The 12,801-nt window shown below is 39.0% G+C and overlaps 1 protein-coding gene across 2 annotated transcripts in view; it reads right to left on the bottom strand.

The window, feature by feature from the left end:
• The window catches only part of pde4ba (phosphodiesterase 4B, cAMP-specific a), a 118,847-nt gene that overhangs the window by 98,136 nt on the left and 7,910 nt on the right, over positions 1 to 12,801 (bottom strand). The window contains exons 2-3 of one of the 2 annotated variants that reach the window (XM_088425176.1): positions 7,918 to 8,012; positions 996 to 1,234 (exon numbers count right to left, since the gene is read on the bottom strand). In XM_088425176.1, coding sequence (XP_088281302.1) covers positions 996 to 1,234; positions 7,918 to 7,959 — 281 coding nt within the window. In that variant the 5' untranslated portion in view covers positions 7,960 to 8,012. Of the gene's footprint in view, positions 1 to 995; positions 1,235 to 7,917; positions 8,013 to 12,801 lie in introns of those variants that run through there. The other variant, XM_088425181.1, reaches the window with a different exon arrangement.

The following is a 12,801-nucleotide window of genomic DNA, read 5'->3' as shown; positions in this document are numbered from 1 at the left end:
TTACAAAGTGGACTGAGCTACATCCAACAGAAAAAATGATGGCGTACATGAAGCCGTCATCAGAGCCTCAAAGGATCTGAGTCAATGAATGTCCATGTAGGATGAGAAAGGCGAAAGTGATGGCTTTCCAATTACTTCTTTTCACAGAATTATGATTATTACACATTCATTACTCCAAATTTTAAGAAGTTATGAAGTGAATTGGTCTGCATAAGTAATAACTTAACAAGAAGGACACATGCCGAATGTTTTAAATGATGATGCTGACGATGACGATGATGTAAACCAAACTGTGTCCTATGTTTTTACTGCTCTCTTGTGGAAGAAACTGGAATTGCAACTCATAAAAAAACCCAGGTATAAAATTGCAACGTTGGTGTAAAATTAATTGGATTTTGGTACATAAAAATGACCTTTGAATAAAGGCAGGCAGTAAGCAATCATTTCCTTGTACGATTAAGTCCCATTGAGCAACATTATTTGTCAGAAAAGCACATCATTGCTTTGGTGCAAAGAACATTTCACTAAGGGCGTTTATCGCCTGTCTTGGAGGTGCTTAATGCTTATGCACCTCTGAATCCTAGTCCTAGGATGTTTGTCCCTTTAAAAATAAGCTATCTATTTTTTTTTAATGATACTAAGTGTGTTATAAGTAAACATTAACATGTCATATTTTGCTGGAACACAATATTTAAAAGTATAATCGCAAGAATAATCTGGTTTCATAAAAGTGGGAGTAAAATTGTCTTAAAATATGCAATGGTTAAATTGAGCTTGCCTGACTGGAAGATCAGCACCCCTAAATCGCCTCTGCCATTCACTCTGCACGGCTACTAGTCGAATACAGTGTTACGACATTTACCCACATATGACATATGGTTACTTGGTATAGGATAAATATACCTTGTATTTCTTTTGTGAGTTTTGTTTTTTTTTCACAGACATTTTCATTTTGTAACAAAAGATTGCGAATTATAACTACAAAATGTACTCACCATTCGGGGTCAACTGGTGTGATATCTATCCTGGGAGGGGCACCAAAAGGTAAAGATGTAGGTCGGGACATGACCTTATCGTCAGGTGTCCGAGCCCTCTCACCCTGACGCCACGACAACGGCGGCAGCTGCAGGTTGCCAGAAAAACGCCTCCGGCCTCTGCGCAGGCCGACCCCCAGTGTACATGTCGGTGAAGTGAAAGACTCGCTGAGGCAACAGTCTGACGGCTCTCTGCCATCCTGAACAGAGAGATGAAGCAATTTTAGGCCATTTTAGGATTGCTCAGGTTACATTATGCTGATGCAGCTCTCATTTGAAATAAAAATACGATTATAATGAGCAATGTAACTTTATTTCTGTAGATATCCTAAACAGTTTAAATTACTTAAATAGTAGTATTTCTTCAACGCGTACTGAATACCACAAGTCTTCCCACTAAGGGGCACTGCAGCTGTGTTTAAGACTATGGAGGAATTTAAAAAAGTAATTCTTGATGGATAAAGGTTAGGGTTTTTGGGGGGTGTGGGGGGTTTAAAAGCACACTGATCTGAACTGGACAGATTTGTGACTTTGTGTTTTGGTATCTGTACTTTGTGTACTGCACTTTCATATAGTCATCATTTCTTGTCTGCATTTGAGAGGCAGTTGTTTTTTTTCCAAAACAACTGATGTTCAGCCTCTTGTTGTTGTTTGCTCATTAACCTAAAGAAATATAATTGGGCATAAGATACTAATCTAGTGTACTTGCAGTACACAAAAGAGTAGGTGCATTAATAATTACGTATTCCAACGTGACCATTGTTGAATTATTATAATGAGGGATATGGCTAAGATACACGCATGCAGTCATTCACTCACTCACATGAATAAGGGACATTCAATAAATGGAATTGGAATTCAACAGTTGGCACTGGCGCTGTTGGCGCTGTTCCAAAATGCATCACGAAATCATGAAGACCTGTTGTTAGTTTAAGTGGTAGATACCAGTAGATGCCAGTGGTAGATACGTCATATGGCCAGTTATCCTCTGCAGATTGCCTGACACCACAGATTCAAGGCCTGCGGAACTAACTACACACTAACAAGGAAAGTGATGCAACAGAATCCTTTATTTTGCTGTCAGAATTAGTTAATGCGTTACTTAAATGTTTTTCTTCTTTTTCGTTTTTTTCTTTAAATTGTGTCTTTATCATGACTGTCTGGCAACTAGAGTGAACTTTCCTCTTAGCCACAAATATGTCCTTGTTTATAAAACACATTGAATGAGTTTTTACAAAGCAGTAAATTGTACTGTCTTAAGAAGCTGCCACATGTGTATCCATAAGAAGGGTAGCATTCAAATACCTTCAATGACCAGCTACTGTAAGGTCATGTGTTACTTCTTTCACCATGAAATGACCTGACAGAAGAAATGGCCAAAGAAGGCGGAGACAAATACAGGAAAGATGGAGTGAATTTCATTCTTGTCTGATGGCAAAGATGTTTTCAATGCTACATGTTATACTTGACAAATGTGATCCAGGGTTTGGGTCAGAGTTGTCAGTGCCACCCCTGGAATCTGTTTGGACCGCTCAGATGCCACTCAACATAATTGACATATCGCAGCAACCACACAGCGCAAATTTGTTAGACTAAACCTCTCTGGCAGATATATGCACGTTATGTAACCTCTACTGGTAAAAAAAAAAAAAAATCATACAACAATTTAGCAAAGATGACTTCCTCAGCATGTCAACTTGCTGTACAGAGTCATAAAACACATGCGGCAGTTCAAGGACCTGATTTCAAATCCACCTGGCTCCGGCCTTCCTGTGTTGAGTTTGCATGTTCTCCCCTAGCCTGCGTGGATGGATGGATTTGCAAGTGATGCCAGCTTAGCAACAATAACAAAAAATAGATATTTTTTGCACGACTGAAAGGAATTGCCATTGAAGCTTTAATTTTCAATCAATATGAAAATGGGTGTTAGTTATAGATAGTGTAATTCAACATTTTTGTATGGAGGATGGGTTTGACTTAGCCACTGAATGAATGAAATACTAGCGTCACACTGATCTGTTTGATTCATTGTACGTGATGCACAAACAGAGCATATGACTGATTGATAATCTCTCTAGTACAGTGATTCCCAACTAAGGTCCAATCGCACCTTAATAATGTGCCATTAAAAATCATCAAACGTGAGCTCACTGTAAAATCTAATCTAATCTGTTCAAAAATTGTTCAATTTTAAATCATGACAAATATAGTCTGTCTTTGTTATGCCGATGTGGAATAGGGAAAGATGAAAACATGAAATGCTCTCGAATCCAATGTATTTTCCCGCTAGACGCTTTGTAAAACCTGTGTCCTTGACAAATCTGAGGGCACGTATTGGCCCCCACCCCTCCGACCACCACCTAATCACTCGAAACACTTGCCATTTTGATGCCAAGGCAACATAGCCAGAGGGAGGAAATGACGAGATGAGCTGAGAAAACAGCACCTGCTTTCCATCACGAGGGAGGGATTGAAAGGGCGGCAAAAGAAAAAGAGCAAGAGAGAGCTCTTGGTCAGGGAGATTGAAGTGGAAAGAGAAGGAACAGCAGGATGAGCTGGTAGAGGAAGGAATTTCAAGGGAGGGAGACGAGGAGAGTGGCCTAGGGAGGGAATGAAATGAACACCTTAGAACTATTTGAAATAACATGTTCATGGGTAACTATGTGTGCTCAAATGTATGAGCTATGTGCTTTTCAGAGACAACGCAAATAGCAACACCCACCTATGCCTGCAACCGCACCTACTGTATTTAGATGGGAATTGTATGGAGCTCCAGGGTTTGCGGTGTTATTGTTAGATTAGTTACTAGTACCATTAAAATCTGAGGATTAGAAAAATGGCTCGTTATGCAGGCAGGCAGGCAGGCAGGCAGGCAGGCAGGCGGGCAGGCAGGCAGACAGACAGACAGACAGACAGACAGACAGACAGACAGATAGATAGATAGATAGATAGATAGATAGATAGATAGATAGATAGATAGATAGATAGATAGATAGATAGAAGGATGGATCGATCGATCGATGAAAGGAAGGAAGGAAGGAAGGAAGGAAGGAAGGAAGGAAGGAAGGAAGGAAGGAAGGAAGGAAGGAAGGAAGGAAGGAAGGAAGGAAGGAAGGAAGGAAGGAAGGAAGGAAGGAAGGAAGGAACAATCATCCAATGGCAATTCTGTGAAATAGCCAAAACCCCCTGCCTGTGACAATAAATTGCCCACTTTCTCTGGGGAACAGAACATGTGACGTTTGATGAATTTGGCTAGACTCACGCTTCAACATAAAAGTGCATTCAGTGAAACTGGCTGGAGGCAATTTATGTCATTTTCGCTTTGTGTTTTCTTTACATGTACAAATAGTTTAGAGAATGATAGTCGAGGGAATGGTAACAAAGGGTAAGAACACATTGAGATACAAATTCCATATTGTCCTCTTTTCTCTCTAAAGTACGATTCTACAAGCCACCCTCTCTATCTCACACACGTACACACATAAACATTTCAACTAAGTGTTTCCATGCTATGTAAATAATAATATATTTACAGCCCTATCAACTAAAACATTTGGTTGTATCAATGCAGCCAAATGCACAATAACTGGAGCTGATGAATTATATCAGACTATAAATACAAAGTAAATAAGCATGATGCAGCATAAGGGCTGTGAAAAAAAATATGTTTCTTGCATAAAACAAATAATACGCCATGTGGATATTAGTGCATGGAATTTACAGGGGCACACTCATTGCACTGAAATAATGAAGAGCACACAATGACAATAATCACCAAACAATGGCAGATGATGCACTGGAGAGTTGCGCAATAGGTCAAAGTTCGCCTTGATTGACAACTATCACTGTTGCTGTGGATCCAACGTCATTCCCCTGACTAGTCAAGAGAAAAAGGGGGTCAGGGAAGCATCTGCTGCTCATTAGGGCAGACATATACAGCAAAAAAGGGAGGTAAGATGCAAGGTAAAGAATAAAAACTTCTCATAACGATGAATGAAGGCAGAATGAATGAACAATTTCCATGGCAAGGCCTTCTTCGATGGCTTTCTAATTAGAGAATGAACAGCTGTTGAGTTGCACCTTTGCTCTGTGTAAATGTGAATGCGCGTTAGAGAAAGTGAATGTGCGTTGGATAGAGTGAATGTGGGCGTGTCCAAAAATAGAGAAGTGGAAGCCTGGTGAGAATGGGTATCTTTTCTACCCTGGTCCTGTCTTAGACATTCTGGGTCATGATCATCTGCTGTATTTTTTTCCTCATCATATTTGATTCCATGGATTTTAATACAACACATAATTTACTACAACAATTTCATCCTTAGCACATGTCTAGCGCAAAGTGGTGATTTGAACTGGGATGAACTGGGGAAGTATATGTGAAAAAGCAATTAGTGTGTTTCAATATATGCCAGTACATAAGTTCAACCGAGAATTGGCACAAAACAAATGAAAAAAGTAAGAGAAAGTGTTTCTCATGCAGAATGAAAAGCACATAATGTTCAAACTTGCAACAGGAGATAAAGTGAGTGACTGAGTAATGCACACCCACATTCTCTGCAATAAACTATTTGAGCAACATTATTAGACACCCACAACCACAGCAGAGTGCAGCACGAGGTGTACAGGTGCCACTCGCACCACGCCACAAAGCTACTCATACATCCTAAAAATACTTCCCCATATGTTTAAAAGGGATTAACATGAAAAGAAAACATTTGCTAATCTGTATACATGATGATTCATTTCAAAACAATTCATACATTAGAGCTTTGTGGGATGCAAAGCAATTTCTACAGTATACAGTGAAACCTCTCAAGTGCAACAGCCATGATGCCATACAATTCTGAATTCAAATTAGAGCATGGGAAAATTGCACAAAACCTCTGAATTCAAAGACTTACAATGTATGATGTCACACTAAAGCACCAATGTAGTGATGTATGTCAGACAAACATTCAACAAGGAAACAAAGTTAACAAAAACATGAAGAAACAATAAAAAGTAGTACTGTAGTAAGATCTAATAGTAGTAATTACAGTATGTGTTTTAACATTTCACTTGGACCGCAAGTCCACCAATAAAAATGATTTTAATAATCCAGGACTGGAGTCCTATGCATTAAGTAGGTAGTAAGTTTTTTTTTAAGTTATTATTCTATAAATCAGATATTTTTGGGACTCAAACACTTTTTGTTTTGATCCATAGTTTTTTAGTACTGCTCATTTTATCAATGAAAACTGTTAGGTCCCTGGGACTCGCAAAACTAAAAAAAACTATGAGTCCAAACAAAAAATGTTTGAGTCCTAAAAATTGCTCAATAAAAAGGATTAAGTCAGTCTAAGGTTCTAACTGCATTTACAAAACATGAGCAAAAAACAGTAAATTTATTAAAATAGAATGAATTTACATGTAGCAGCCGTCATTATCTTTTTATTGCAACCACTGATATAACAGTCCATTTTGGTAGAAAAGTCCGCATTTGACTTTGAATGTTTTTTTTTTTTGTTGTTTCAACAATACTGTTTTGTTCCTCTTCACAAGCTTCTACAGCATTTCGTTTTTGCCTCTTTACTTTCTGGCTCATTGTTACCCGACTGTGTATTATTTGACTTGTCACTGATACAAAATAAAAATGCTGAGTTTTGGGCCTAAAGATAGCTCTTTTTTAGAAGGAACTTAGGGGGGCCGGGGGTGTTCTAAAAAACAAAACAGATCCCAGACTCTTTGTAAGGTCAAACAAGTCCACTGTGCAATTTTTCTGTGAAAAATATTGAGATGGTGCAAAAATTTGGTCCACAATGCAATTTTTCTGTGAAATATATTTGAATGTTTTATAAATCTGGTCCACAACTTGATGATCGGTAAAAATGTTTTTCCTCCTGAAAATAGACCCTTTGAGAACCACAAACCCGTTTAAGTTTGTGGGCCAGATTAAACACTGCCAAGGGCCAAAACCAGGCCGCGGGCCTTACATTTGGGCCGTATATTTGACACCCCTGATCCAGAGGCTGTGTCTTGTCAACTAACACAAACTTACTCAAAATGATCAACGACGCAGAGCTAAAAGACCATAAACAGCATTATGTTTCATATTGATAGAACTCACTGCAAATTCCCATAGTTCTCATGATTCAGGGGCCTGAGTCCAAATCCACCTCGCTCCGGCCTTCCTGTGTGGAGTTTGCATGTTCCCCCCAAGCCTGCGTGGGTTCTCTCCGGGCACTCCGGATTCCTTCCTTCCACACTCCAAAAACATGCATGGCAGGTGTATTGGACACACCAAATTGTCCATAGATGTGTTATTGGGTTGGTAGTTTGTCTCTGTGTGCTCCGCAGTTGGCCGGCAACCAGACCAGGGTGTCCCCTGCCTACTGTCCAAAGTCCTCTGGGATAAGCACTAGCAAGCCTGCAACCCTTGTGAGGATAAGTGGCTCTAGAAAATGGATGGATGGATGGATGGTTCCTCCTCAGAGCCCAGCTCAATTCCGTCTGCTCTTCTTCTACAGATCCACTTTTCTTATCTCATCATTTCCCTTCATTACTTCTGTCAGACATACCTCTGTCCATGAGCCTGCCTCATTATTTTGTTCTTTTACCTTCTTGAGGCATTTTCGCTCTTTTCAGCATGGTGTAATGTTACTTATTGTGCTTTTCAACCTTGTTACTGGAGTCTTGAATCCTTACTATTTTCATCTGTGAATGTTTATGTGCCTGATTTTATCCTCATTACTTCTTTTACACTTGTGTGATTCACATTGTGGAATTGAAGTTGGCAGGCTCGCGAAAATATCCCATAGCACAGTGCCCCTACTTTGTTTATTTAGGTATTTTTATAGTAAAATACACATTTTAATTATGTATACCCACTCATATCCCAAAGGCTTACATTATTTGGAGACACTGTGAGGACACTCCGGCTCTTTCTCATCTTCCGTTCAACAGATTATTCCACTGTCCACCAACACAGCTTCACATATACACCTGCAAGCCAAATATAAACACAGTTAAGGATAACATGAGATTATGATGAACATTTTCTATGACATGTGTATATTCTTTATAAGTTGGTCCCCTTAGAAGCACTGATGAAAAATGGTCAAAGTTGTTAGTATCCCTGCATCAAGCATACTGCATCTTTTGTAAATGCCAATGAGTAGTCATGAATCATCATAAGGCTACATAAGTGTCAAAGCTGTTAATATCCCTCCAGCAAACATACTCTATCCTTTGTAAATGCCATTGAGTGGTCATGAATCATCACAAGGCTACATGACTATCAAGTCTGGCCTCACTTTTCAGCATGTAATTTGAACAGCCAGACCTGTGAGAAAGACACTATGGCAAAATATATCAGCCATCCTGCCACAGTTCTGCTTCAGTCAGTGGTGCACTCCAAGGTCACATGCACCATTGGAGACAAAGTTGTGAATCAGTTAAATGGAGCAGAGATAACAAGCTCAGCCTACGCATGCTTTTTGACTGACTGGCTCAGTGGGACACCTAAAGGTTTGTAAAGGTTTCATCACTGATTTGGTTGTCAACTCATTTGTCTCTTTAAATGTGCTTTGTGCATGTATTTATTTAATACGCTGCGAATACATACTTTTCTGTATAAATGTGTCTAGCTAAAAGTAATAGTTGCAAATCCATTATTGGTGCATTGTTTTCTCCATCAGCGGTTACCCAACTGAATGTCAGAGGAATTTCAGTCTGGCTTTGCCGTGGAGAACAGTTTGCTGCCTGCAACATTCATCAGCATGCCTGATCTGGCAGCGGTCTGGGAAGCCATATCCCTGAAGGACCGTACAGAATACCACATGCTAGCTAGAGATAACTAGACGGCTGTTAGCTAGTGAGATAAGCTATTCAGATCCTTCGTCAGACAATTATGCTGGCGCACTGGCCTCTGGCTTCCTCCTAGTTCATGACTATGCTTGCCCTAGAACAGAATCCTATGGAGCATTTCAGGGAGATCACGTACCGCAGACTATTCAAAAACCGATTGATGCCCTGATCTTTGTATGGAAGGAGAGCTTCCAAAAGACCATCTTTTTTGTCATCAGGAGGAAGCCAAGACACTGTTGAGAGCGCATACACTGAGCATGTGAAAATCATACATACAATTATATATAGTACAGAGCAACATTTTTTGGTGTTTCAATGAAATCAACAGAACTTTCATGTTCAACTTTCATGTTTCACACGCCTTGTTGCCCACATAGGGGAGACCCTCTATTCAGAGCTGGCGTTGCCCTCAGGGTAGCGGCAGTCGCACGTTGACCAAATTGAGCCCGAAAATACGGGATGACAGGGAGGCAGAGTTTACAATACAGCAGTCATTTTATATTCATTCATTCTATTTTATTTTACAACCAGCTTCAACACACATGCAGCACTTCTTTCCGTACTCTGGCACACAAATCTCATGCACCCTCACACACAAGCAGACACACACACACACATACTCAAGTATGTCTTCACACAGGTCTTTCACTTACAGTTGCCATACATACACAGCCTGTAAGAATTGTGGAAGAATTGTTGCCGCTGTTGATTCTTTGGGATCAAAATGCCCTTATATAATGCCATGACTCCGTCAATGTAGAATGATGAGCAGTGGTTCACCTTTACCCAAAAGTGCCTTAGTTGTAGCTGAACAAGACCAAATGTTAACAGGGTATAAGTATAGTTCAGACTCCATGGTGGTATTATTGCAATAGGTACTCTAGGCTATGCCATAGAACAGTGAAGTGTCATTAACGCTACATCTATGGTATTATCAATGTTGACATGAAAAACATCATAGCACTGACGCCGCATAAAATGCAAAGTGGCAAGGGAACACGGTAACTTTATTTATTCTTCATATCATAAAAGGTTTTGGACCACCAGTGACTATATATATATATATATATATATATATATATATATATATATATATATATATATATATATAGACAGGTCAGGATATTAAAAAAAATAAATAATGAGAAATCATAATAATGGGTACTTATTTTGGTACAGGTAAACACAGTTATTGTTGAGGTTACATCTGACTGACGGATATCTATGAAATAAGTTTAAACCATTTCTGGTTATAAACACATGAATTATGGAAGCCAATCACATTTTGTGCTTTTTGGGATTACAACATGAACAAACCCACTAATGAAATTGTCCCTTGCCATACAGATAAGTAAGCAAATGCTTACCAATTGCTGCATGCTTCACTGTTTTTGGTCAAGAGATCTGCAGCCCATGAGGTACAATTTCAGGAGATCACAGCCAAAGTCTCCAACATTATACACATTAACAATATGAAGCCCATTCACTGGCAGTGGGCAACATTTTAAAACTGATACCAATGTGAAGTAAAACAATGACAAAAATGGAGCTAGTCAACAGTGTGCAGACACCTTTTCGTCATTCTACTTTCAAGAGAATGTTGTGATTTGAAAAATACAGAAATATTATTCAAATCATAACGTTCCTTTGAAATAGGTTAAAATTCTAACATTTAATGTACTGTATTCCAAATAAATACCTGAGAAAGGATAATTTATCAGCCATTTAGAACACAGATCACCAGAGGGTATAATTAGTATGAATAAAGCATTCGTGTGAAATTATGAACACTGTGCTGATGTTCAAATGGCATTTTAAAAGTATCCTAGTATTCCAGTATAATAATAAATACTGTAACTGCTAAAGAGCAGAGGTGCACAGCCTAACAAGTGTGTTTCTCAATAGTCAGCAATACCAAATATAAATTGACCTTTCAAATGTAAAACGTCTCCTCCAAAAAAATGATGGTATGCTCAAAATGCAAACAATGACTTATAAATACTATATAGGCAATCATCATCATATAGCCTTGCCACGGCGCCCACACTGTTCGAAACGGTACGCAATCACGTTTTTTTTTTCTCCATCTTTGCTTTCCATTTGTCTACCAGCCTCACAGTACTGAGGGCAATAGTTATCTTACCTAATGGATGAATATGTCATCATTGTCACACATTGTTTTTCATTCACCTATGACCTACATTGTAAAGAAACAACATTTAAGATATTTTTACAACCTAACCTAACAGGAATGTACATGCAGCTGTACCGTAGAATCTTATGGGACTTCATTTTCCCCTCACCGAGAGAAGGAGTTTCCAATGAGAAAAACATTTTTCTCGTTCCACACAGCGACCTCAATTCTTATACACGACACAAGTCACAGTTCACTCATTCTGGTAAGTGTCAATCTAAGGGGATCATGTTTAGCTTGTGCTAAACATTGCATCCTTATTGAGACAATTTGAATAGTTGAATTACTCCAGCAGGCCTTTTACATTCACATGATTGAAGGAATAGTTGACATACCGTTAGGTCGAATTGGATGAAAGAACAGCAGTTAAGTATGCACTTGAATGTAGAATCCTTAAAACCGGAATAAGAATGGTTTCAAAATTGTCTTTCTTCAACCTGTGTAATATGAATGGTTTCTAAATGCTGTAGTCTATTTTAACTTGTAACAAAAATAAATAAATAGTTGGGCTTTTAGTGTGCTTGCTCACCCATTACGCATGAAATTAAATGACCAAGCATATCTTTGACAAGCTGCATATGTTGAAAAAATAAACTGTAAACTGATTTTTGGGTGACAGTCACTGCTAATCCACAGAGATTGTATCTGCCAATGACCTGACAGTTGGCAAAACCAAAAGGTAAGCAGAACAGTCGTGAACAGTATGTGGTCCTTGGGGAAGCCTGATCCCAGCCTGACACTGTCAGATGTGGGGTTCCCCAGGTGTCAGTTCTTGGTACTAGTCAATTTTCAATCTATATGCTCCCCTTGGGCCATGCCAATAGCAAGCATGGAATATCCTATCATTGCTAAACTGATGATACCGAGCTCTATTTTCAAGGACCTCAAATCTTCATTCTCAGTTTGTTCCACCATCACCTGCCCGAGGGAGTAAAAGGTGTGGATGAATGATAAATCTCTAGCTCAAGAGTTCAAAAAAAGAAGCCCTTCAACTTGGTACACCACACAAACTGAAATCCTCCCCAATCAATGTATTTTCATTTGCTGGCCCAAATATTCCCCTATCCTCGTCCGTTGCCAACCTCACAGTTTGTTTTGACCCCAACCTTTCATATGTGTGACCTCCATTATCCAACATATCTATAATACCGAATTCTTTCATTTCTGGAACATCGTCCAACTCTGCCAGGGACATTATGCGAATAAGCAGTAGATCAAATTGAAGGATGAATTTGGCATTTTGCTTCAAGTACAAATTTTATTTACTTTCATTTTAGATTGACATTTCCATAACACACACAAACTGGCACACACAAGGGCAGGCAAAGAGTAACATTTGACAAGGCAAAGCTGTGCACATTTGTTGTTCCATAAACATTTCTGAAGATAAGCTCTTCTGTATGCCATTTTCACACAAAACCTGCATAGTTAGCAAAGGATTATGCGCATGTGATCAACCTACATTTGAAACAATCATCAGACTGCTGTTGCTTCTTAATCCATGCCATTTAAATAGGACCAGAAGGCTACAGCTCTATTTCCATATGTGCTGCTGCATAACCAAAGTGTTACAAATCAGTTTCGCTTCTGCCCAAAAATATCTTTAAAAAAGACATTTATTTTGCCCATTTATGACTCAAACATTTTTAAATTAGTAAATTAAATCCATAGTTGTACATAAGGCGGTCCTGCGAGGCTCTGGTGAATTTTTACCAGACTGGATTTGGGTTT

Source organism: Hippichthys cyanospilos, chromosome 10 (genome assembly GCF_059441005.1).
Source record: "Hippichthys cyanospilos isolate Australia breed blue-spotted pipefish chromosome 10, RoL_Hcya_1.0, whole genome shotgun sequence".
Classification (NCBI taxonomy): Eukaryota; Metazoa; Chordata; class Actinopteri; order Syngnathiformes; family Syngnathidae; genus Hippichthys; species Hippichthys cyanospilos.
This window is presented reverse-complemented; position numbering and strand designations above follow the sequence as displayed.